The 27,346-nt window shown below is 41.0% G+C and overlaps 1 protein-coding gene across 1 annotated transcript in view; it reads left to right on the top strand.

Annotated features, from left to right (window-relative positions):
• Window positions 1–27,346, top strand: part of TMEM132B (transmembrane protein 132B) — a 1,073,183-nt gene that overhangs the window by 243,545 nt on the left and 802,292 nt on the right. Inside the window, exon 2 of the mRNA XM_077293266.1 lies at window positions 11,431–12,316. Coding sequence (XP_077149381.1) covers window positions 11,431–12,316 — 886 coding nt within the window. The remainder of the gene's footprint in view (window positions 1–11,430; window positions 12,317–27,346) is intronic.

Here is a 27,346-nt window from a genome sequence, read left to right on the forward strand (position 1 = left end):
CTTATTCTAGCAGAGGACATTAATTTTTATTCTAGTATAAAGGTGAATGTAATAATCTTGGATTAGACGATGGATTACTGTAATATGATTTTCCGTCAGAATTGCAATTTGCAGGGATCTGTTACTTTCTGTAAGTGGATTTTGGGACATATGATTACTGAGTAATAGGGGAAAGCACTAAAAGGTCATTTAAAGAACTGCCAAACTGGGACCTATCAGATGTCTAGTGAAGTAGAAGTGTTTCATTGATTACAGCCGTTTGTACAAATGAGCTACAGTATATTGTGAACTTGCACTTTACAACCACCATTGTAATATTAAAAATAGTTTCTATCCATACCCAACTGTTAGATGGTCCGCCATAACCCTGTGCAAAACTGATTCAGAAAGGCATACATAAGTTTGCCCAAATAATAACAAAATTGGAATACAATAAATATGCAAAGTGAGGCTTTGATTTGTATTTTGACGCAAAGCATAAAGAAATCACCAAAGTATTGGATTCTTGTGGGAATCCTGATGGACCAGATTAAAGTTTATACAGTCCATCGCAGTACATTTAACTCACTTAAAAAACTAATCTATCACCACCGTCGTAGCTCTAAAATTAACAGTAGCCATGATGTCAGTGTGCACACCAATCCCATGACAATGTTATACAGTTATCGACTATATAGTTAACAAGTTAACGATCATACGGTTAAAATGAAAATTCTGCAGCCCCCATTACAGATTCGGTTTATTAGCAAAATTTAAAAAACTTTATTATGTTTGCAATAAACCAAACCATAACAATTTATATGGGTCGACACAACTAATACAACAAATCGTTTCTCCAAATTCAATACGAAATTGAACTTTTTTTTTGTTAATCAGTTTTATTGTTTGTTTTTTTTAAGGTAAAGCAGCACAGGAAATATAACTCAAATGGTAAAAGAACAGAAAGAGGGTACATAGTAACAAATTGTGTACAGTGTAGTACGACTTCATCCTAAAAAGACTGCACCAGGGTGCACTCCCACATGCAGTGCTAAGACGTGGCCCTGTGAAGTTTGCATTCCTAGCATGGGCCATGGTAAGTGGGACAGTATTGCCGGTTCATACAGGACTTTGTCATTCAGGGAACAAAAAGGGCACTTTTAGAGACTATTACAGTTGCAGTATTCAACCTCTTGAATACAGTTCCTCATAAATCCACACATCTTAAGTAGACCTTATACAACTAATCAAGAACTTCATTAGTTACCTCAGGGGTACTTTTGATGAGATGCATCAAAGACCTGGACTAGTTAGGGTTTGGTGATTTTAATGTTTGATTGCTTATTAGAAATATTTCTAAGTCAGTAGAGTAGTTTAAAAAGATAAAAGAATATATTATTGCCTTACACAAATGAGAAAAAGGATACGAAAAAGATAGTAAAGACATTAAATGTTCCTAGAAATTAAACTGGAATCTGAGTTTTCAAGTTCACTGGTTACACTACCTGGATGTGGCAGAAAAAGGAAGCTTTCACCAGGTGCCACCAGATTAGTGAGGAAGTAGGGGGTCAGAAACCATCTAGTGACTTCAAAAGATGCAGAAAGATGTCTTCAAAGCCAGCAAAGAGGCTTCAGTTTGTCCACTATGGAGCATACTGAACACTGAAGGTCTTCATAACTGAACTTTCAGGACATACACCTTTACTGATCCAAATGCACTAGGAAAGTCAGCTCCAATTTGCTCAAAATTATATAAATGAGCCACAAAAGTCTGGGGGCTCTGATCTTTGGAAAAGATTCTGGAGTGGCCATCACAGTCGTCTGGCTTGATCCCCATAGAAAATGTTTGGTGAGAATTGAAAAAGGCAGTTGTAATGCACTAACCCAAGAATATTAGTGAATTGGAGGCCATTGCCTTTGAGAAGTGGGCTAACATTCCTCGGTAACACTGCCAGAAGCTGGTGTATGGCTATGCATTACATTTGCGCCATGTCTAGTGTTGAGCGATACCGTCCGATACTTGAAAGTATCGGTATCGGAAAGTATCGGCCGATACCGGCAAAGTATCAGATCTAATCCGATACCGATACTCGATACCAATACAAGTCAATGGGACTCAAGTATCGGACGGTATCCCTGATGGTTCCCAGGGTCTGAAGGAGAGGAAACTCTCCTTCAGGCCCTGGGATCCATATTAATGTGTAAAATAAAGAATTAAAATAAAAAATATTGCTATACTCACCTCTCCGACGCAGCCTGGACCTCACCGAGGGAACCGGCAGCGTTCTTTGCTTAAAATGCGCGCGTTTACTTCCTTCCGTGACGTCACGGCTTGTGATTGGTCGCGTGCCGCCCATGTGGCCGCGACGCGACCAATCACAGCAAGCCGTGACGTAATTTTCAGGTCCTCAATGCCTAATTCTAGGCATTCAGGATTTTAAAATTACGTTCCGGCTTGTGATTGGTCGCGTCGCGGTCACATGGGCGACACGACCAATCACAAGCCGTGACGTCACGGGAGACAGGAAACGCGCGCATTTTAAAATTACGTCACGGCTTGTGATTGGTTGCGTGCCGCCCATGTGACCGCGACGCGACCAATCACAGCAAGCCGTGACGTATTTTTCAGGTCCTGAATGCAGAATTAGGCATTCAGGACCTGAAATTACGTCACGGCTTGCTGTGATTGGTCGCGTCGCGGTCACATGGGCTGCACGCAACCAATCACAAGCCGTGACATAATTTTAAAATGCGCGCGTTTCCTGCCTCCCGTGACGTCACGGCTTGTGAGTGGTCGCATCGCCCATGTGACCCGACGCGACCAATCACAAGCCGGAACGTAATTTTAAAATCCTGAATGCCTAGAATTAGGCATTGAGGACCTGAAAATTACGTCACGGCTTGCTGTGATTGGTCGCGTCGCGGCCACATGGGCGGCACGCGACCAATCACAAGCCGTGACGTCATGGAAGGAAGTAAACGCGCGCATTTTAAGCAAAGAACACTGCCGGTTCCCTCGGTGAGGTCCAGGCTGCGTCGGAGAGGTGAGTATAGCAATATTTTTTATTTTAATTCTTTATTTTACACATTAATGTTGTTTCGATACCGATACCCGATACCACAAAAGTATCGGATCTCGGTATCGGAATTCCGATACCCGCAAGTATCGGCCGATACCCGATACTTGCGGTATCGGAATGCTCAACACTAGCCATGTCCTAACAGCCAAAGGTCGTCTACTAAATACTAAAGATGATTGTCATGAAGGGGTTGAATAATTCTGAGTCTGCAGTAGTCAGTAAAGTGGCATTTTGTGTTGAATTTGGAAAAACACTTCTTATTTTAGTTGTGTTGAGATATTTAAATTATTCTTGTTTGACTGGTTTATTGCAAATAGCAGAATGTTGGTAGACTTTGATAGTAAACCTAATTTGCATTTGGGGTTGACTAATTTTGATTGCCACAGTACATTGAACAAAATTACAAGAAATATTCTTCCTTCTTGTGGGCAATTATATTACAATACTTTATATATAAGAACCCAGTGTCTATTTATGTGTAACAATAATCATTACAATAAAAATTTAATTGTCAAGTTCAATACCACTGCTGTAGTTTTACAGAGTTACTATTGGAACTGATTGCTAATAGATGCTTTCTTCTAATTATTGGCTGTTTGCCTTCAGTTAACCACATACTCCTACTATTTTTGAGTAAATTTTATATTTGTTAATTGAAAAAGTTGTAAAATAGCAGAACTGATATTAAAGATAATCGAAAAATCCTGACTAGCGGTCCCACTATGGTGTAGAAAGCAGCTAATAACACCGATTGCCTAAGTGAGTAAATGTGCTAATATGCCCTGGTTTAAAGGGAAAGTAGCGCTACCAAGACTTACAATAAAAAACTGCTCCTCAAGGAATATGACATCACCTGCTTCAGGTTCTCCCGTGAGCCAAAAAATGCTTTGCTTTTGTTGATTAGTTTATTGGGTTAATTGCATCGGTGTACTATTGATCCAAGGATGTTCATACTTACCTTTAAAAGATTGTTAGGCTGATTGGATCTGTAATCCCTGAGGAAAGAGGAAACTACTTATGAAAGCATAGGATGTTTTTGACTCACAGGAGAATCCATAGTAATTGACTTCACATTGCTTGAGCATCAGTTTTGGATTATAAATCCTGGTAGAGACACTGATATTGATTTTGGAACACCCTGTACCCAGGGAATTGCTTATGCCAGTATATTATCCATAAGGTTATCCACAGCTGTTGGGAACCCTCAAGGTCCATGTTACTTGCAGCAGGATCTGAGGAAGGGGAGAATGTGAGGAGGAGCAGCAGAAGGTGGATTTTGAGATGGATATTGAGATGGCAGAGGTTGCCAATCAAAGTGAAAATGACAACGATGCTGACTCGGCTAACCATTTGTCATGGTGAGATGTGGAACATAAACCAACAGGGTCATCAGTCAAGCTTTTCAGCATGGCAAGCTGTATGATGGAATGATTGTAGAATGTCTGGTGCATTGTTTCTATCAAGGAAAGTAAGACTATTGGATAGCCATGCTTTCAGACACTCATTATAAAAGCAAAATGAGGGAATTTTCCGAAAAAGAGTCCAAATTGGAGTATTATCAGCATAAGCTGTGTTTCCTGTACAGCAAAGCTTTAGCACAACAGAAGCCTGCCAACCGCACGACTGAGCAATCCTTCTGCTATCCCATGGAGCAATTTCTCCTTCACCTGTGCCAATGTTAGGGATATAAGAAGCAGTCAAAATAGCGACAGCAACTACAGTATATTTGAAATTATTTACCAGATGTTTTATCTGCCTCTGCACCAACCTGATGCAGACCAACAGCAGCTAAACAGAGAGTTACAGTCATACTTAGAGTGCACCTTCTCTCCTGCAGATACGCTGAGCCCTGATCCCACGGTCTTCTGGGTCAGCAGATTGGACAAGTGGCAAGAACTGGCCCAATTTACAATAGGCGTACTATTTAATCTAGCTTCCATTCTACTGTCAAAGAAAGTATTCAGCTCTGTCAGTGGCTTTGTGAGCTTGAGAATAGAGATTGAGATTTTCAGAATATTTAATGTGTATAGGGATAGCCCTATTATCCTCCACATCAGACACTGGTGGAAATGAGATTATGGGATTATGGTATAGTATGTTGGAATTCACCTTGCCCATCCTTAACCAGGAGGTAAGCCGCTATAATATGTGTTTAGCAACAGATCTTCTCTCCCTTCATTACTATATAAACATGTATGTTGGGCCAAGCTGGGCATGCATATTTATTGGTAGGCGGAAGAATTCTTGTGGGCATCGCTTGTTTGACAGCTACATACATGTGTTTAGAGTCTATGTATCCGCATAAATTGTAATGTAATATAAATTATCTTATTTTCCTGTTTTCCAATATTTTGGACAACCATTTCCTATACACAAGATCCAATGCTGGCACATTTTTTTCTTTGAGAGTACAGTATTGCTGTTAGCTTCACTTTTTCCCTCAGTGACAGAATGGCTTTCCGCAATGCCATAGACTGTTCCAAAAAAGGAACCAAATGTCTAACCACAGGGAGGGCACAATCCATTTAATATCTCTCCACGCGCACATGGTGCCCAGCAGAACTCATCCTTATGGAAGCTTTTCCCATATTTTCTTTCTCTTGATCTACCATAGTTCATGGCTTTGTGCTTATAATGAAATTGACTAAAGGCATACCATCTCCATGTAGTCAGTCTGAAGTAACGCATCTTACAGAGACATAAATGATATGACAGTGCCCACAAATTGATTGCACGGTTAGCTATGTTTGTTTCATCATATGTCAAAAATAAGTTAAAGCTGTATTTTCTGATACATTGTAAAGTTATCCATAGATGGCTAGCTTCTATCTGTCCTACCATGACAATGCTATCTATTTGTAGAGCAGTTTCAATATTTACACAACCATGAAATAAATCTTTGATTCAAGTAACAGGAATGAAGAAAAACCTTTAATTGGATTCATTCTGTTTTATTCTTCTGTATCCTTTATAATTCTAGTTTTCTATCTAATGAGGCTGTGTCGGATCTGCTGACATGTCTGTATTCGTAAATACTTAGATAAATAAGCTCTAAAGCATTCGCAGAGCAATGTGTTGTTTATTCCTCCTGTAAATGAAGGAATGCGCTGCTTGTCTCAATAGGACATTGCCCTACACAATCTAAATACCGCCATACAAATTAGGCTAATGTCGGATGAACTCTGTGCATGGAGACGCTGGCCAACTGATCATCGTGGGAGATGTTGATCGGGCATTTATCTTTTGGACTGCCGATCACTTTGTTCTAACAGAGATAAGTAGCTGGCTTTCTCATAAAGAACACAGGAATGTTCACCTGAATGAGTTCTCCTGTGTATGGGGGGATGACCATCAGCTGAACGAAGCATAATTTGGCGAACAGCCATGTAATATGTATGGCCGGCTTAATACTGTAGAATCAGTGTTAAAATTGTTAGTATGTTTAATGATAAATCAAGAGTAGAAGAAGTATGTGGCACTCACCAATTCAAAAAAATGCAACAGTCCTTTATTCTAAACTTCAGGACATGTACACAAAATCAGACGTGCAGGTTACAGAGGCATGCGGGGAGAGCCAGAGTCCATTCTGTCTCTCCCCGTATGCCTCCATAACCTGCACATCTGATTTTGTGTCTGTGTCCATGTCCTGGAGTTTGGAATAAAGGACTGTTGCACTTTTCCAAATTGGTGAGTGCCGCATACTTCTTCTACTCTTCATTTACATGTTTAATTCCGTGCTAAGCACTGCACACCATTCGATTAACCGCTACACCTCGATGCACAGGATTTATCATCTCCACGTGGGAAGCCTTATGTTTGCTACTGCTGTTTACTTTTTACTTCTCAGTTTAAAAAAATCTGTAATGATAAATCACTTTGACGAGAGGAATAGCAGCATTCAGGTGTCACTAAATTTAAACACTTGAATGTTTGACATTTGTCTAAGGCCTCATCCAGATGTCTGTTTTTCGCGTGCGAGTGCTGTCCGTGGTTTTCACACTCATACCTGTAATAGTCTATGGGGCCATTTACAAACGAGTGTTCGGTGGAAGATCACAGGGAAGTCCGATTTTGTGGGTCAGATATGATGCAAGTATATGAGTCTGTGGAAAAATCAGACTACACTCAGATTTCATTTTCACAGACTGTCAAAAAGAAGAAGGTGGAGAATATTTTTATTTCAACACAATTGAGAGAAACTGAGAAACTGATGACACTCTGATCAAACATCAAAATAATCCATCCATTTTTCTTGTTCGTGAGAAAAATGTACATTTGAATGAGGCCTTAGAATGGCTCCAGCACATATATTACATGTGTCTTTAGGCTACTATTATACAGACAGGCTAAAAGGATGTTCTTTGGCACCTAATGGGCAGCATACAATGAGGATACCATTTGGTTTCTGTATGGTAAAACCTGTAAAGACTGCTATTCCATACAAAAGCATCCAGTAAAAATTCAGCAAACATTTTCTAATATGGGATCATCAGAGTGAAGGAGGCCACTCCTGACATAAACCTCACATGAGCATTGCAGAATGCAGTGAGAAAAGAACCCCGAGTGTGCCATTTCTATCAAGTATTAAAGTGTAGACCTTTTATTTGTGATCATTTTAAAGGGAATCTGTCACCCCAAAATTGGCCTATAAGCTAAGGCCATCGGCATCAGGGGCTTATCTACAGCATTCTGTAATGCAGTAGAGAAGCCCCCAATGTCACCTGCAAGATAAGAAAAAGAAGCTAGATTATACTCACCCAGGGGTGGTCCCGGTGCGGTGCGGTCCGGTCCGATGGGCGTTGTGGTCCGGGTTCAGCGCCTCCTATCTTCATACGATGACGTCTTCTACTTTGCTGCCTGCTGCGGCTCCTGCGCAGCGTACTTTATCTGCCCTGTTGAGGTCAGAGCAAAGCACTGCAGTGCGCAGGCGCCGGGCCTCTCTGACCTTTCCCGGTGCCTGCGGAGTGATTGAATGTGTTTGCTGGACTATGATGTTTTAAACTCTTCCTCTTCAAAATGAGTTTAAAAAATGTTAGTTAAAAAACCCCATAGATATTTGTACTTATAGAATGAAAATCTTATCCCAGGAATCTCTGCAAGACAGCAAATAATAATGATTAACCCTCCGCTCTGCTATTGTCGCCTCTGGGGTGGCAGTTAACAATGCCCAATAAAAGTGATTTAATCATGCTGTACTGGCTTGTAGCGTAATATCCGATGCAATTGCTTTTATATATCATAGATCATATAAATTATGTTCAGTGGAGAGATAGAAATACAGAGCTATCTTCACACATTATAGATCACAATGAATTGTGTCAATAAAACAGCATTTAATTTCATGTACAAGATGTATGGCTGATAGCATTGGGTAAATATACTTTGCTGAGATCCTCAGAATGTGAGATGCCGTGTGACAGCTCTGTACCCGAAGTATTCACTAATCCCATCTTAGCTTTGAGGAGTGTAGAAATGGGAAAGAGATAAAACGACGGGATCCATATTTTAAAACCATTTTAAAGCCGTCATATCTTTCTACTATTACATCTCTTTTCATTACAGTGCGCTTAGTGATAATATGTAAAATGAGACACATTAAAAGGGAAAGTGCAGAAAATACATTTTGAAAGATTAAACTGAATTAGTGGATCAATTTTAAGGTTGGATGATACTCCGAGCTGTAAAAAAATGCATGCATGTGGGGCAGGTTGCCCCTGTCCTGTCTTGTTTCAGTTCAGTATTACTAACAGCTCTTTAAAAAGGCTGAGATTAAATATGATTAATTTTTTGTCCAAAAACAGCTGCAGAATTCATTATGGATTTTGTGCTACAATTTCTATAGAATGGGGCTGTCTTGCAGTGTCAGGGGATGAATAAGGACCACAGAGGTGCTGTTTCTAGTAAACCACTTTGTTTAAAGCGCCTTTCACATGTCACTGTGTGGTGACAGTTTTCTCAAGTACTGGAGACACTGAAACATGTAGATCCATTCAAATTAATGGGTCGATGCACATGTCAGCGTGTTTTCATGGACCTTGTGTCCGTGTGCAAAACACGCAGACATGTCCGTTTTCACCCAGACACATGGGCAGCAAAACGTGCTACACATGTGCACACGGAGAACAGTGCACACTGTCCTCCGTGTGCACGGACGGCCGCCGGGGAAGTAGCGTTACTGTAAGCCTCTGTTCCCCGGCGGCTGGTGCGAGCAGCGCGAGCAGGAGAGAATAAATGAATGAAAAACCTGAAGTGGGGTCCCCCTATGTTTTTAAACGAACCCGGCAAAACTCAGGTGCGGGCTGCTATTCTCAGGCTGGTAAGGGACCATGGATATTGGCCCCCCTGCAGCCTACAAACGGCAGCCCGCAGCTGCCCAGAAAAGGCGCATCTATTAGATGTGCCAATTCTGGAGCTTTGCCCATTTCATCCCACTTTCCCTGTAGTGGTGGCAAAAGGGGTAATGAGGGGTTAATGTCACATTCCTATTGTAAGGTGACATTAAGCCCAGCTTAGGAATGGAGAGGTATCAATAAGACACCTATCCATTACTAATCCTATAGTTGGTAAAGGGTTAAATAAACACCACACACTAGGAATAAAGTATTTTAATGAAATCATACACCACACAGTTTTGCCATCTTTATTGTTTCTGCTAATCGAATCAACACCCTCGATCTCCTGTAAAAAAAATTAAAATAATAAACCAACAGTATGCCCATATCTGTCTGTCCTTCAGTCAGTCCCACACTGCAATCCATATCTGGAGAATGTACAGTTTACAACTGGGAGCAGTGCTAATGCGACTGGCCCTGCTGTAAACTACTGGGGAATGAATGAGAAGCAGCAGGCACAGGCTCAGTAACTAGCGGTGACGTCACTGAGGGAGGATGCAAGTGATGAGGGCACTGTGACAGAGCTTGAACTGCCATGACCTCATCACTTGCATTCTCCTTTGGTCCTGAGGTCACAGGAGTTCATGTCATGTCGGTAGCGAGCACAGATTCAGTGACGTCACCGCTAGTTACTGAGCCTGTGCCCACTGTTTCTCATTCATTTATCCTCCCCTGCTCACGCCGATCGCCGGCAGAGCAGGGGAGAATGGATGACAGCTGCCTTCAGCACCAGCCGCCGGGGAACAGCGCTTCCAGTAGTGAAACTTCCCCGCTGGCCGTCTGTGTGGTACTGATGCGGCACACAGGCAGCACACGGTTGCCACACATGTGCCGCACGTAGTATACACATGGACACTGATATCTCCGGTACCATTTTTTCTGGTACCGGAAATATCAGGACATGTGAAACCGAAAAGAAATCTGTCACCAGGTATTTGATACCTTTTCTGACAGCTGCATGATGTAGGAGCAGAAACCCTGATTCCATTAATGTGTCACTGATTTGCTTAGTGTAGTTTTTTAAATTATCGTTTTATCAGCAGGAGATTATCATTAGAGGACTATGTGGCCTGCTACCAAGTAGTCCTTTATATTCACGCACCCTGTATATCTCTACTCCGTCATGAATTGTCCACTTTCTTCTTATGCACAGTGTACACAGAAAGTTGCCAATCAGTAGTGTCGGCAGGGTTATGTGGAGCTCAGCATTCAGAGAACTGCTAGATCTGCAGCAGATAAAACAGGTTTTAATAAAAACTGCAGAACCAAGTATAGTAAGTGATACATCACTGGAATCAGGATCTCACCCTCCCTACATCGTGCTGCTCTCAGATGGGGTAGCAAAAACCTCATGACAGATTCCTTTTTGCACAATATTTTTGATCTTATAAAAGTAATTTAAAAAAAATTACAAATAGTAGTAGTCATTCTCACCAACCCTGTGCAGCTCTTGTTTCTGTGCTTAGATGGAACCGGTAAGTAGAGACCATGTGAACAGAAGTTATGCAGATATGGTGAAGGTGAATATTATTTCTATTATTTTTAACCAGTTTGAGAAATTTTTATAACATTTTCATCTGCTGTAAAAAGCTCTTTAAAGGGGTATTCCCATTACCAAGATACTATACCAATATGCACTAGGTGTAACAATTATATTAGCAAATTCCTCCAATTAGAAATGTAGTATAGTTCTTCTGATTCACTATGTCTTTTACCCCATGTGTAGTGCATTGCAGTAGCTAGGGTATCCAAGGTGACATTATGAATCAGAAAAACAATACTACATTCTAATTGGAGATATTAATATTAATACACCTACTACATATTGGGGTAGGATCTTGGAGAAGGGAATACTAATATAAAGTTATCTCTTTATCTTCATACAGCATTGTGAAGCATTAGTGTATTAAATGACAAAAACATAAATTTTCCTCCATTGAAGTTCTCTAACCTTCATATTCTTTTTTTCTCCTTCACAGTGACAGAAAGTCGGGTGACAATGGACACTATACAGAGGTTCTCATCCGTCCCGGTATATCTACCTGTGAGTTATCATGTTTGTAGTTCTGAAGTTTCTTTCTTCCTTAAAGAAGCCAATCAAGACCTCATGAAAAACTCAAGCTTACAGTCTCGAACAGAACCACTTTTCATATACAAAGCCAAGGTGCCACCAGCAATAAATGCCACCTATGGACCCTACTCTGCAGAACAAACTGTGCCAAAAAATGTGATTATTACCTCAAGTACTTTCAGTTCTACCAACAGATTCACATTTAACTGGCAGTTAAAATCCCACATCATCGAGAGCACTATATATTCTGAGAAACCCAAAGTTCAGGCTTTATTTTATATCACAGGAAAGGACTGGCAGGACTATCATCCATCAGAGATTTTACCATGTGTCAGAATGGTTGCTGTCTTAGAAAACCGTGAACTTTCTGCAAGTTGCCGACTGAAAGGACAGCTGGGGTTATGTGTAGCAGAGCTAGAGTTCCTGCCTAGTTGGTTGAGTACTTCTCCTTCCACAGATGGTCATGTATTCTCAGTTCCCCCACAAGGAATACCAGTTGAACTGCACTACGTTGTATATACCACCAATGAAGATGAAGAATGTTCTTCAGAGCAAACAAAATGGTCAAATAGGATTCAACAAAATAAAGACACTGACCAAAAAGTTACAAGTGCAATGGAAAGATTTGGCAGCGTAATTGTATATCCCACTCAAGACACCATGAGAATGTCAGTGCTCCCACTGGATAACAACATACAGATCCGATACCCCCCGAGTCCAGTGAAAGTAGGAGACATCGTAACATTCTTTGTATCAGTGGCTGGAAGCTCCATGATCCATCAGTTCATGTTGAGGTATGTTGGGAACTATGAAAAAAGATGACTTTTTTTTACCCTGTAAGCCACGTGTGCATTGGCCTTTGGAAAATTCAGGCATTGAGTTACCAGGTCATAAGAATAACCCACCAAAGCATATATTCTTTTCTAGCTTGCCATTGAATAGAACACACATGTTGATAATGTGGCATTCTTAGATTTTTATTAATTCATTCAATACTGCTCTGTAACAAATAAAATCCAGAACAAATTCTTCAAGATGACCTACCACCACACTTGACATGTCTGTTTTAGGAAATTGCAATTTCCATGATTATCTATGAAATTAACCATGGGTGTACAGCACTGGACGGTATCATACTGTGTAGCGGTACACCTCCAACTAGTAAGCGCGCAGTCAGACGGCCATTTAAATTGGACCGAGATCGGAACTCAGTGTATGGACAGTGGCTCTGCCAACCCGAGCATGACAACAGCATAGAATGAAGCTGTCACACTTGGGTCGTGAGAGCCGCCGGCCAGTCTGTGCACTGCGTTCCAATCTCAGACCGATTTATACTGCCGTCTGACTACGCCCTAGCACCCTGCTATAGACTTATTCAAAAACTTCTATGCGACATAACAAAGGAATGGGCACAATATAAAGTTCTAATCACACAATCAAATAAAAATCTTCTTCTTGCATTCTTTAATGATTTATACTGTACTGGCCGAGTAAATGGTTGGAAAGTGTATTTGATTTTTGACTATTAAGTACAAAACATTATTTATTTTGGTATCTATTTGTCCCTTTGTACAAAAGAATGATGGTTAGTAGGTGAAGATAACCACATTTACATTGTTACTTTGCTCATATGATCATCAGCAAGAAAGTGGCTGAAACAAACAGAATTTGCCCAGTTATAGGTGCTGGGATTAGAGAAAACTCATTTTATTATTATTATTATTTATTATTATAGCGCCATTTATTCCATGGGACTTTACATGTGAGGAGGGGTATACATAATAAAAACAAGTACATTAATCTTAAACAATACAGGTCACAACTAGTAAAGGAGGAAAGAGGACCCTGCCCGCGAGAGCTCACAATCTACAAGGGATGGGTGAGAATACAGTAGGTGAGGATAGAGCTGGTCATGCAGCGGCTTGGTTGATCGGTGGTTACTACAGGTTGTAGGCTTGTCGAAAGAGGTGGGTCTTGAGGGTCTTTTTGAAGGTTTCGATGGTAGGTGAGAGTCTGATATGTTGTGGTAGAGAGTTCCAGAGTAGGGGTGATACGCGAGAGAAATCTTGTATACGATTTTGGGAAGAAGAGATAAGAGGGGAGTAGAGAAGGAGATCTTGTGAGGATCGGCGGTTGCGTGCAGGTAAGTACCAGGAGACGAGGTCACAGATGTATGGAGGAGACAGTTTGTGGATGGCTTTGTATGTCATGGTTAGGGTTTTGTACTGGAGTTTCTGGGTAATGGGGAGCCAGTGAAGGGATTGACAGAGGGGAGAGGCCAGGGAATAGCGGGGGGACAGGTGGATTAGTCGGGCAGCAGAGTTTAGAATACTGTAGATTGGAGGGGTGCGAGAGTGTTAGAGGGGAGGCCACAGAGCAGGAGGTTACAGTAGTTGAGGCTGGAGATGATGAGGTCATGGACTAGGGCTTTTGCAGATTCTTGGTTTAGGAATGTACGGATCCGTGAAATATTTTTTCTGATAGTTTCCCCAATGCAATGGCAGTGACCATTAGACTTATTAAAGGGGTTATCCAGGACTAAATCATTTTTTACAATGACCAAAAATCTAATAGGCAGGTTGTTGCTAACTAGCTAGCAACTACCTGCCTGTTCTATCCGGCGCCAGCTCAGAGGGGTCACTGACCTTTCCTACCGATGATTTTGTTGCACCTCGTCAATATAGCAGCTCTTCTTCCAGGCTGCTCTGTCGATGGGGCGTGACTGCTGACGTCATGCTGATTGACCGCTGATTTCTTGCAATTAGGCAGCCGAGAGCCTGCTGTCAATCAGTATGAAATCAGCAGTCATGCCCCATTAAAAGAGCAAGGAAGAGAAGAGGCGCTGCTCTGTCAATGTGATGTCAGCTGAAGCCGCAGAATCACCAGCAGGAGCAGTCAGTGACTGATCTGCACTGGGCAGAACATGCAGGTAGTTAGCAACTATCTGCTTGTTACCTTTTAGGCCAATAGTAAAAAAATAACAATCCTGAATAACCCCTTAAATATAGTGACTCAGATGGTGACTTAGCTGAAGTCATCTCAAGTATTTACTAATTTGGGTATACCAGTTGCCATACCAAGTGAACTAACATATAATATTAATTAGTAGTACCTCAGAGGTTAAGATGTCAGCAATAGACAAAATAGTTTTGATTTTTTTTATGTTACTTTTAAATTTCTGAACCTTCATTATTGGGTGACGTTTACTACCTATAAATGGTAGACTGCTTTGAAACAAGCACCTGAAATGAACAGCATGTTACAAGGGCACTCTTTATGGTCACCCAGTAGCTCTAAAAATGGCAACCATTAACAGTTGGCAGTAGCCATTCCATTTACCAGATCCCCTGGGCTGCCCTGGTCTATACCCTTTAAATCTGGTGCAAAGATCTGGAAGTACACAAGGACCACTACCGGGGCCACAAAGTTGGCTGTTGTTCGGTGGTGTGAGTTGGCAAGAAAAATACTCAGGAAGCCGGATCAGAAGCAGGATATATACGTATAGGTAAGTGCAAAATAGTAGGCAGGAGAATATTCAGTAAACAAGCCAAAGTTAGATTCAGGAATATCCACTAAAAAACAGGAGCTGAAATACACACAAGAGCTAGTTGGGTTACAACTGGCAATTAGAACTGATTCCTAAGGGTTTAAGTAATGAGACGTTCAACCGAGGGCTGCCATCAGAAAGATAGACAAACTAGCTTGGATTAAACCCCAAATATTCTGGACTGGCCAGAGCCACAAGTCCCAGGAGTAGTGCAGTGCTACCAAATACTCACTGATGACTATAGAAGTGGCAATAGATAGAACAGGCATCGGAACAGATGTCACTCTGCAATGCAAGAATTGGCCGTAGGTCTCCTGATCCCGAGGCTGATAATTTGGGTTAGGACACCCTCTACTGGTCTATACTTTGATGTCCGTATACAGATCATCAGGGGTGGACATATCATTGGCACAACCTGTTCAGCCACACAGGGGCCCAATAGATAAGGGGATCATTTTCCACTTCCAAAGTAGTTGGATTTTTGCTTTATTGAAATGCAAAGAGCCCAAACAATGTGCTCCAGAAGGGCCCTTTTCTGTCTGTGTCCTTCAGTACACATCATGAAATCCGCTCATCGGAAAGCAGCCTCAGAAAAGCGAGACCTGAAAATACTAAATATCCACTTTGGTGTAGCTTAAGATGAAGACATAAAAAGGCCTTATAACCATAACATCTAAACATATAAAATATTGGACGAAAGAGAGAAAATGTTTTCAGCATGAACAGGGCGACGTTTCCGTAAGCCCACTGAAAAGTCCCCATATTAGGCTTCTCCATTCATTGTAATTGAAGCAGTTGTTTCTCAGAACCCTGAAGTTTTGTGACATCTCTTCAGGTTATTTAACCACTTCAAAGTCATTCAGAAAGTGAGGAAACTGTTAAAGCACGGTCCAGTTAAGCCCAAATTTGTCAGTGTAATATTTTTCTGACTCGGTCACAGTCTTGCAGGCAGTAATAGGATCGGATTAGCCAGTTTTAATTAGTTTCCTTTTCAAAAGATTCACTCATATTTTTCCTTAATTTTTTTTTCCGTTTGGCAGATCTAGCCAATTATCTTCAAACAAGTTTTCCTTCCATTAATGTTTTTTTGTTTCATTTCGAGTGACACAAGGACAGACGCAAGGAGACAATGTTACACTGAGGCTGCACCCCATTGGCGTGCTTCATTAGCAGAAAATCTTCTATCACAAGATGAGAATTTGCCTTCATTTCCATCCGAGTTTGGCTTTACTTAATGCCAGATCGTCATCTTTCTCCATGAGCTATCTCACTTGGTAATCTTCTCCTGTATGCAACATTGTTTTTGTGGCAAACATGACCTGATTTCATTAAATTCAGGCTTATAACATCAATTAATTTCTTACTTGTCTATGCAGATTTACTGTAAAAGAACCCTCGTAGATTGATGTAAAAACATGGTAACATTGAAATACGCTGCATGTAGAGTGATGTTCTACTTTTACATAAAGCTTAACAAATATATAATTTTAATGGATTTAATGGTTCAGTCTCTTCCATTATCAATTTTCTATTTGTTGCTGGTGAATATGAACATTTTTTCTTATAGTCAGAGGCTGAATGTTGCGTTACTTCCACTGTAGGAAATTATAGCTTATAGGGCAAGAGCATTTGGAAAACTACCATATTGAAGTGCTGTTTTGTAGGGAACCATGATATGGCTTCCATACAATGCACCTCTGGCATATGTAAGTTTCTTCTGTCAAATTGCATAAATATGCTACAAAAAATGAATGGCATGACCTCATGGACACACAGTAAAACATTGCTCCAAGGTGGAAGAGCCTGGAGACAACATATGAAGGTTGCACCACTCTACACCTAAGACTATTACACATCCATGAGAATGTTACCATCCGCGATAAATGGAAAAAGTTTATTCTCTTATTTTTTTTCACTAAAGGAGTAACTTTGTTCCCAAACCAATAAAAAGACCCCGAAAAGTCCCATGTTTTTATTAAAATGTATCTTTAACCCCTTAGTGACAGAGCCAATTTTTTAAAATCTGACCAGTGTCAATTTATGTGGTAATAACTCTGGAACGCTTCAACAAATCCCAGTGATTTTGAGATTGTTTTCCCGTGATACATTATACTTTATGATCATGGTAAACTTAGGTCGATATGTTTTGTATTTATTTATGAAAAATATCAGAAATATGAGAAAAATGTTAAAAAAATGTGCAATTTTCAAACTTTGAAAGATTATCCCTTTAATCCAGATAGTCATACCACAGAACTACATTAATAAATAACATTTCCCTCATGTCGGCTTTACATCAGCACCATTTGTAAAATGTTATTTTATTTTGTTAGCATTTTAGGAGGTTTAAAAATGTAGCAGCAATTTTTCATTTTTTCAAGGAAATTTACAAAATTTATTTTTTTAGGGATATATCCTTGTTTGAAGTGCCTTTAGGGGTCCAATATATTGGGAAACACCCAAAAGTTATACCATTTTTAAAACAGTACCCCCTGACATATTGAAAACTGCTGTCAGGTAATTTATTAACCCTTCAGGTGCTTTTCAGGAATTAATCCAAAGTGGCATGACAGAAATGAAAATGTGTATTTTTACCACCTAAATACCTCTAACTTCTGAACAGATTACTACAGCCGTTAGACTCTAAGGCCGCTATTTGGCTGTGAATTGCCATGGCAAACATCAGGACCACAAAATCATGATCTGAGGGCACCATTTGGGATAAAGAGGGAGGCCCCACACTCTGTTAACCATTTATAATGAAGTAGTCACTATTGACAGCAGCATCTAAGAGGTTAAACAGATTTGGACGGTGCAAACACTGATCATGGCTGATGCAGCAAGTTGTCAGCTATAGTGTACAGCCGACAGCTGCTGGATTGTCACCTGTATGGGGAAGGTATTCTCTTATATCTAAGGTCAGTTAAAAGGCGTATTGGCGGTCATTAAGGGGTTAAAGGGGTCTTCCCATTTACAAGATACTAACCCAACCTGGTAGTTATAATAATATTAGAAAATACCTCCAATTTTATTTTTCTCTTGTAGGTTTTATATATTTTATGGCCAATGTGAACATGCGCTTATCAGCTGCATGTGTACCAACTCAAGTTTTGTCGCTTACCCCATGGACAGGACACTGCTGTAGCTTAGGTATCCATGGTTATGACCACTCATATAGCGACAGTTAGTTGTTAGTGGTCGTAACCAAGGATACCTAATCTACTTCAATGCCCTGCACTTGGGGTAAGCGACATAGCAAATCAGAAGAAGTATACTATATTTCTAATTGGGTTATTTGTTCATATTTTTATTGTTACACCTACTACATATTGGGATAGGACCTTGCAAATGGGAATACCCCTTTAAGCAACGGATCCAGTGTAAACGAATCGTAAGTATTTCGATCTCATCCATGTGTCATGGATACCAATTGGCTTGTATGACTGAGTCTGATTTGCAAACACTGGCCAGATTAGGAACAGCTCTGAGTCTCATGGATTTCACACACAAGTCTATGTTTTTCACTGATGTATGTATAGATCCATTTAAGAATATGGATCCTACTGCTTTCTGATAAAAATATCTAACAGCGCTCTCGTGTCACTCGGATATGTGAATTCAGCCTTGGAGCAATACAATCTCTAAACACTTCTGATCAGGCTCCATTTGCATTGTTCCAGTGTGTACATGAACTTTACCGGATGTATATTGGTTAGTATTTTGCATCAGTATTTGTAACAGTAAAAAGATCGGGAACAAAATCCTTTTTATACTTTCTATCTGTAGGTTCTTATGCCTGGTTTTGGCTTAGACATACTGAGGTGAATTACTTACCAAAATCTGTACATGTGAAAGTGGCCATAGTGATTACTATTGACTAAATGAAAGTAATCAAATAAAGCTATAGCCACCATGAGGGTCACTACCTAGGAGAATATGCCAATGGGATACATTACACGGTTCTCATGTATGAGCCATCAGCTGTGGGGTTTTTTGTTTACTTAAAGTATTATTTCTGCTCTGCTCCACTTCTATATTGGGAGGGGAGTGGTGTTGGTTATGGCACGTCTACTGATACCTGCCAGGACATTGTGCACCTGTCCGAATCTAATGAATAAGATAGGTGCACGATACCTGCCAAGTAGAGTTGAGCGAATTTGCTCGGATTTGGTCTCCGAATCTGAATTTGCCATATTTGTGTCATATTGGTACTCTATTCGTGCCGAATGTATGTTTGATGATCGGTTCCAAACATTTTCGGTAAAATTCTATTTCCATTGACTCTAATGACGTTCGGCTGTGTTCAATGAATATTGCAAAAACAATATTCACCGCAGATCGTATTTGGAACCGAATGTGAACAAATTCGCTCAACTCTACTGCCGATTGGCTACCCGTGACTTCACCAGCTCCCCATACCTTTCGATATGGAAGTGTGCAAAGCATGAAACTGAATAGTCTCAAAGGGTCATTTAACCACTCCTTAATTTTCTGCAAAAAGTTCTATATATAACTGTAAGCTTTATAAGATATAACACAAAATATAGACAAAATCAAGACATCTTTAATGAGAAAAATAAAATAGTATGTAGTGGCCAAGAATGAGCAGAATGTCCGCTATAGTAGATCAAGCACCACATATGGTCCTCCACTCGTACTTATCTTTCTTATTGTGTAGTCAGTTAGCAAGTTGATGAAAGGGAACAGTTTTACAGGAACTAGTTTACATGATATTCCCTCCTGCAGTGATGAATACCAATTGGAGATATTCAGTGGCTGTTGTCGAGTTCAAAAGGAAAATTGCCCCTAAGTTATTTCTTTGAAGACTTTCTCATCAGCCCCTACATCACTGTCCCATAGTATATCACATGCAATATTCTAGCCCTGTGGTTTTTCCAGAATTTATCATGCTGGGGTTTGATTTATCCTGGCTATCTTTTTGCTCTGCATATAATTAAACTTATTTATTTCAACATGTATTTTTCATATGATACATTATAGCTCCTAAAATGGGTACAATTGGAGATTAAATTTTAATGTTATAAAATACTTTATACATTTCCTAAGAAGTTTATAGATAAATGTTGTTTATTTAAGCAGCATGAATATATTAGTTGTCAGTTGCCACATACCGTAAAATAACCTAGAATTGTCCTGCGTGTCTCAAGTTGATCAGAAAATGAGTGTCAATCTTGGCCAAAGTAATCCATAAAATGTCAGGTTTTATTTTCTATTGGAAAATATTGCTTGGATTCTGACAAGGGTTCGCCCAATTTTGTTACATTTTTTGTCACTCCCCTAACCCCAATTTTAAAGCTTTCCACTATGTTAGTTTTTGTATTCTTTAAACATACATGCAATGGTTTTGGTAATTGTAATTATTTGCAAACAATGTAGCAGGCTGAATTACTGCAAAGGACAAGAAATAATTTTTATAAGCATCTGGAAAAGCTAGTGAGCAAGCTTGTGACGTTTCTTTTCCAAAGTTTGTTTGGTCCTAAGGGTATGTTTCCACGGTCAGGATTGCATCAGGATTTGCTCAGGATTTGACGCAGGTAAAATCTGCACCAAATCTGCACCTGAGCTCACTGGCAGGTCACCGGCATTTTTGATGCGTTTTGATGCGTTTTTCATGCGTTTTTTTATGCGGATTTGGGTGTGTTTTTGTAAGCTAAATAAAGATATACAAAAAAAAAAGAATTGTGATGTAATTTCTTGTCCAATCTCTTCATTTACATACTCCATTGAAGAATAATGTTTACACATACAGCTAGATAGATAGATAGATAGATAGATAGATAGATAGATAGATAGATAGATAGATAGATACTGTAGATCAATGGTCCCCAACCTTTCTGACCTTGAGAGCCACATTCAGTTCTGAGAGAGGGTCGCGAGCCACATTCAGCTCTGGGAGAGGGTCGCGAGCCACATCCAAGTCTCGACTCCCTTACAATAATGGCAACCAAAGCCCCCATTATGGGTATGATGATAATCAAAGCTTTTCCACATAAATCACCCCAAAGCAGAATACCAAGATCCAGGGGTTATCACAATACCCCTTCAGTATTCTCCCATCAATCACTCCCAAAACATGGTTGCATATAGCTTCAAGCACCTCCTCTCCCAGGTAGTATCATCCAGTTTTCAGCTTACCATACTTAAACTATATCTAAACCCCAAATACCAGTATATGTGCATCTACATCTGCTCTTTTATGCAGGGCTGCTCACAAAATTCATAATTTTAAAATGTGATCTTCATACCTGTTTGCTAGATCTGGCGCTAATGCACCAAGCTGGCAGACAGCCGCGAGCCACAATTCATGGGACCGCGAGCCATATGTGGCTCCCAAGCTACAGGTTGAGGACCCCTGCTGTAGATAGATAGATAGATCGATCGATAGATACTATAGATGGATACAATATATCGATAGATAGAAAATAGATAAATAGATAATAGATAGATACGATAGATAGATAGATGGATACGATAGATAGAAGATACGATAGATGGATACAATAGATAGAAGATACGATAGATGGATCACACATACGAGAAACTCAGATGAGTCTCACATCTTAATACCCAGCCCTGCCGCCAGCACTCGGGACCGGAGTGTGCGGCTGCATGTATTTCTCCTCAGTGCCCGCAGCAGTGTCGGGTATTGACCCCGGCCTTAAACGCAATATGTTTAATTTAAAAAAAAAAAATTGAAAAAAAGAATGGCGTGGGCTCCCGTGCAATTTTCTGCGCCAGAGAGGGAAAGCCAGTGACTGAGGGACCGATGTTTGTAGCCTGGAAAGGGGTTAATACCCATGGAGCTTCCCAGGCTATGAATATCAGCCCGCAGCTGTCTGCGTAGCCTTTACTGGCTATAAAAATAGGGGGACCCCCCAAAAAAAATGACTTGGGGTCCCCCTATAATTTATAGCCAGAAAGGCTACGCAGACAGCTGTGGGCTGATATTCAAACCCTAGAGAGGGGCCATGGATATTGGCCCCCCCCCTGGCTACAAATACCAGCCCCCAGCCGCCCCAGAAATGGCGCATCTGTAAGATGCACCAATTCCGGCACTTAGCCTCTCTCTTCCTACTCCTGAGTAGCGGTGGGATATGGGGTAATTAGGCGCTTAATGTCACCTTTGTAAGGTGACATTAAGCCGGCTTAGTAATGGAGAGGCGTCAATAAGATACCTACCATTACTAATCCTATAGCCGTGAAAGGGTTAATAAAACACACACACATGCAGAATAAAGTATTTTAATGAAATAAAACACCACACAGTTTTGACCATATTTTTATTGTACGCTCAATCCATGCGATGCCCTCTTCTCCTAGAAAAAATTAAAAATAATAAATCAACAGTATTCTCCCTGAGTCCGACGCAGTCCGTAATAACGAGTGTCCCACGACGAGTCCAGTTCTGCTACATCTGGATGCCTGACATCCAGACATAGCAGAGCTTGTAGATAATTGCTGGAGATAACTCTCCAGCGATCACCTACATTCTAGCACTCACGGTCAGCTGGCCGTGAGAACCAGCCTAGTGTGACCGGAGATAACCCCCGGTCACGTGCACGACAGTTCGCGCGGTAAGCTAAGTTATCGCGAGAACTTAGCTTGCCATGAGAAGTGCAGTGGACGCAGACTTCCGACGGCGGGACAGGTAAGCCTGCGTGTGAATTAGTAGACATGCGTAGTAAGCTGCATTGGCACAGTTAGTACGCATGTGACTAATCATTAGATGCCGTTTTACCCCATCTAATGATTGTCTATGGTAAATTTATGGAGCGGCGGCCGCCTCTGTGTTGTAACGCATAGTAGAGACGGGATTTCATGAAATCCCCTCCACTATGCTGTAACATCTGGACGTGGCAGGTTTGATGCTGCTGCTCTACGCAGCGTCAAACCCGCAGCGTTTCCTGACCGTGGAAACACAGCCTTAGTGTGTGACTTGAGATTCATTGGAGAGAGGTATTAAAGGGGTTTTCCACTTTTAGAAAAGCGGTACCCAAACATTTGCAATCATATAAAATAACAAAGCCAGAAAGTACTCAGACTAACGCGGTCCAGTGTTGGCTCCCTGTCGCTGCTAAGGTGTGCTTTGGCTGCAGTGATGATCTCATGACTACAGCACACATCACCGCTGCAGCTAATCACTGAACTTGGTGCACTGCCGCATCTATTTAATTACTTGAACAGTCATTCAAGGGTGAATACTGCTTTGCAATATGTGCTCATGTTGATCATTTGAAAGCCCCTATACTAGATCTAAATGAGCAATTGTTATAAGACTCATTGACAACAAGGGTAGGAGTTTGATGTTCATTGAACTGGCACTGAATGGGATAGACGTGGGAACAGATAGTAGCATGGGCAAGACATACCCTCTGGGGAATATCTGCTCCAGTAAATTGGTGAAATATAATTGCAGGGCAGGCCAGGTTTGTGCTGGTAATGGGTGATTCAATTATTAGAGGAACAGACAGGGTAATTTATCACAAAGTTTGGAATCAACGCAGGACGTGTTGTTTTCCCGACACTCGTATTTGACATATTGCACTTTGGGTTGTTAGATTCATGGGAGGAGCTGGTGAGGACTCAGCGGTCATAGTGCACACCGGCACCAATGACAAAAGTGGAAGGTCCTTCCAAATGATTTCAGGGATTTAGGCAATAAGCTTAAGGAAAGGACCTCAAAGGTAGTATTTTTTAAATAATATCTGTATCTTATGCCAAACCAAAGAGGCAATGGAAGATTAGGGATGTATTTAAGTGGCTCAGGAATTTCTTCAAGGAGAAGGGTTTTGGGCTCCAGGAGAACTGAACCAACTTTTCTGTTGGCTCTATGTTTCATATTAGGTATGAGCAACACCTCAATGGGGAGGATGCAGCTATGCTGAGGGAAAGAATGGCTAGAAGGATGGAACTGTGCTTAAACTAGGGACTGGTGAGAAAGGCAATTACAGTACAGGAAGGGAATGTAATGTAGATAGTGGTGAAGTTATAAAAGTGGGGGTGGAATGGTGGAAGGGGCTAGAACAGTTAATGCAGAGAGGAGTAACAGGAACAAAAAAAATACATAAAGTGCATGTACAGTATACTAATGCCAGAAGCATCACCACTAGTGTTGAGCGATACCTTCCGATATTCGAAAGTATCGGTATCGGATTGGATCGGCCGATACCGGCAAAATATCGGATCTCGCCGATACCCGATACCAATACAAGTCAATGGGACACAAATATCGGAAGGTATCCTGGATGGTTCCCAGGGTCTGAAGGAGAGGAAACTCTCCTTCAGGCCCTGGGATCCATATTCATGTAAAAAATAAAGAATAAAAATAAAAAATATGGATATACTCACCCTCGGACGGCCCCTGGACCTTAGCGATGTAACCGGCAGCCTCCGTTCCTAAGAATGCAGAGTGAAGGACCTTCGATGACATCACGGCTTGTGATTGGTCGTGTGTGGCCACTCATGTGACCGCTCACGTGACCAATCACAAGCCGCGACGTCATCGCAGGTCCTACACTCACTGCATTCTTAGGAACGGAGGCTCCCGGTTACACCACTAAGGTCCAGGGTCCGCCGGAGGGGTGAGTATATCCATATTTTTTATTTTTATTCTTTATTTTTTACATGAATATGGATCCCAGGGCCTGAAGGAGAGTCTCCTCTCCTCCAGACCCTGGGAACCATACACTGGGAACTTCCGATTCCGATTTCTGATATCACAAAAATATCGGAACTCGGTATCGGAATTCCGATACAGCAAATATCGGCCGATACCTGATACTTGCGGTATCGGAATGCTCAACACTACTCACCACAAGATTAACCCCTTCATGACCCAGTCTATTTTGACCTTAATGACCTGGCCATTTTTTGCAATTCTGACCAGTGTCCTATGAGGTAATAACTCAGGAACGCTTCAACGGATCATAGCGATTCTGATAAAGTTTTTTCGTGACATATTGGGCTTCATGTTAGTGGTAAATTCAGGTCGATAACTTTTGCATTTATTTGTGAAAAAAATGGAAATTTGGCGAAAATTTTGAAAATTTTCACAATTTTCAAAATTTGAATTTTTATTCTGTTAAACCAGAGAGTTATGTGACACAAAATAGTTAATAAATAACATTACCCACATGTCTACTTTACATCAGCACTATTTTGGAAACAACATTTTTTTTTGCTAGGAAGTTATAAGGGTTAAAATTTGACCAGCGATTTCTCATTTTTACAGCAAAATTTACAAAACCATTTTTTTAGGGAACACCTCACATTTGAAGTCAGTTTGAGGGGTCTATATGGCTGAAAATACCCAAAAGTGACACCATTCTAAAAACTGCACCCCTCAAGGTGCCTAAAACCACATTCAAGATGTTTATTAACCCTTCAGGTGTTTCACAGCAGCGGAAGCAACATGGAAGGAAAAAATTAACATTTAACTTTTTAGTCACAGAAATGATTTTTATCAACAATTTTTTTATTTTACCAAGAGTAAAATGAAAAACTGGACCCCGAAAGTTGTGGTACAATTTATCCTGAGTACTCCAATACCCCATATGTGGGGGAGAACCACTGTTTGGGCGCACGACAGGGCTCGGAAGGGAAGGAGCGCCATTTGACTTTTGAATGAATAGTTGGCTTCAATCTTTAGCGGACACCATGTCGCGTTTGGAGAGCCCCTGTGTGCCTAAAGATTGGAGCTCCCCTACAAGTGACCCCATTTTGGAAACTAGACCCCCCAAGGAACTTATCTAGATGCATAGTGAGCACTTTAAACCCCCAGGTACTTCACAAATTCATCCATAAAAAGGAAAATGTACTTTTCTCACAAAAAAGTTCTTTTAGCCTCAATTTTTTCATTTTCATATGAGCAACAGGATAAAATGGATCCTAGAATTTGTTGGGCAATTTCTTCTAAGTACACCGATACCTCACATGTGGGGGTAAACCACTGTTTGGGCACACGGCAAGGCTCGGAAGGGAAGGAGCGCCATTGGACTTTTTGAATGAAAAATTAGCTCCAATCGTTAGCGGACACCATGTCGCGTTTGGAAAGCCCCTGTGAGCCTAAACATTGGAGATCCCCAACAAGTGACCCCATTTTGGAAACTAGACCCCCCAAGGAACTTATTTAGATGCATAGTGAGCACTTTAAACCCTCAGGTGCTTCACAAATTGATCCGTAAAAATGAAAAAGGACTTTTTTTCACAAAAATGTTCTTTTAGCCTCAATTTTTTCATTTTCTCATGGGCAACAGGACAAAATGGATCCTAAAATTTGTTGGGCAATTTCTCCTGAGTACACCGATACCTCATATGTGGGGGTAAACCACAGTTTGGGCGCACGGCAGGGCTCGGAAGGGAAGGAGCGCCATTTGACTTTTTGAATGGAAAATTAGCTCCAATCGTTAGCGAACACCATGTTGCGTTTGGAGAGCCCGTGTGTGCCAAAACATTGGATCTCCCCCACAAGTGACCCCATTTTGGAAACTAGACCCCCCCAAGGAACTTATCTAGATGTGTGGTGAACACTTTCAACCCCCAAGTGCTTCACAGAAGTTTATAACTCAGAGCCGCGAAAATAAAAAAATCATTTTTCTTTCCTCAAAAATGATTTTTTAGCCCACAATTTTTTATTTTTACAAAGGTAACTGGAGAAATTCGACCCCAAAAGTTGTCCAGTTTGTCCTGAGTACGCTGATACCCCATATGTGGGGGTAAACCACTATTTGACACGTCAGGGCTCGGAAGGGAAGTAGTGACGTTTTGAAATGCAGACTTTGATGGAATGGTCTGCGGGTGTCACGTTGCGTTTGCAGAGCCCCTGATGTGCCTAAACAGTAGAAACCCCCCACAAGTTACCCTATTTTGGAAACTAGACCCCCCCAAGGAACTTATCTAGATGTGTGGTGAATAGTGTTGAGCGATACCGTCCGATACTTGAAAGTATCGGTATCGGAAAGTATCGGCCGATACCGGCAAAGTATCGGATCTAATCCGATACCGATACCCGATACCAATACAAGTCAATGGGACACCAAGTATCGGACGGTATCCTGTATGGTTCCCAGGGTCTGAAGGAGAGGAAACTCTCCTTCAGGCCCTGGGATCCATATCAATGTGTAAAAGAAAGAATTAAAATAAAAAATAGGGATATACTCACCCTCCGACGCAGCCTGGACTTTACCGCCGTAACCAGGAGCCGTTGTACCTAAGAATGCGCGCTTGAAGGGCCTTAGATGAGGTCACGGCGCTCTGA

The sequence above is a fragment of the Ranitomeya variabilis genome, chromosome 1 (genome assembly GCF_051348905.1).
Source record: "Ranitomeya variabilis isolate aRanVar5 chromosome 1, aRanVar5.hap1, whole genome shotgun sequence".
Lineage (NCBI taxonomy): Eukaryota > Metazoa > Chordata > Amphibia > Anura > Dendrobatidae > Ranitomeya > Ranitomeya variabilis.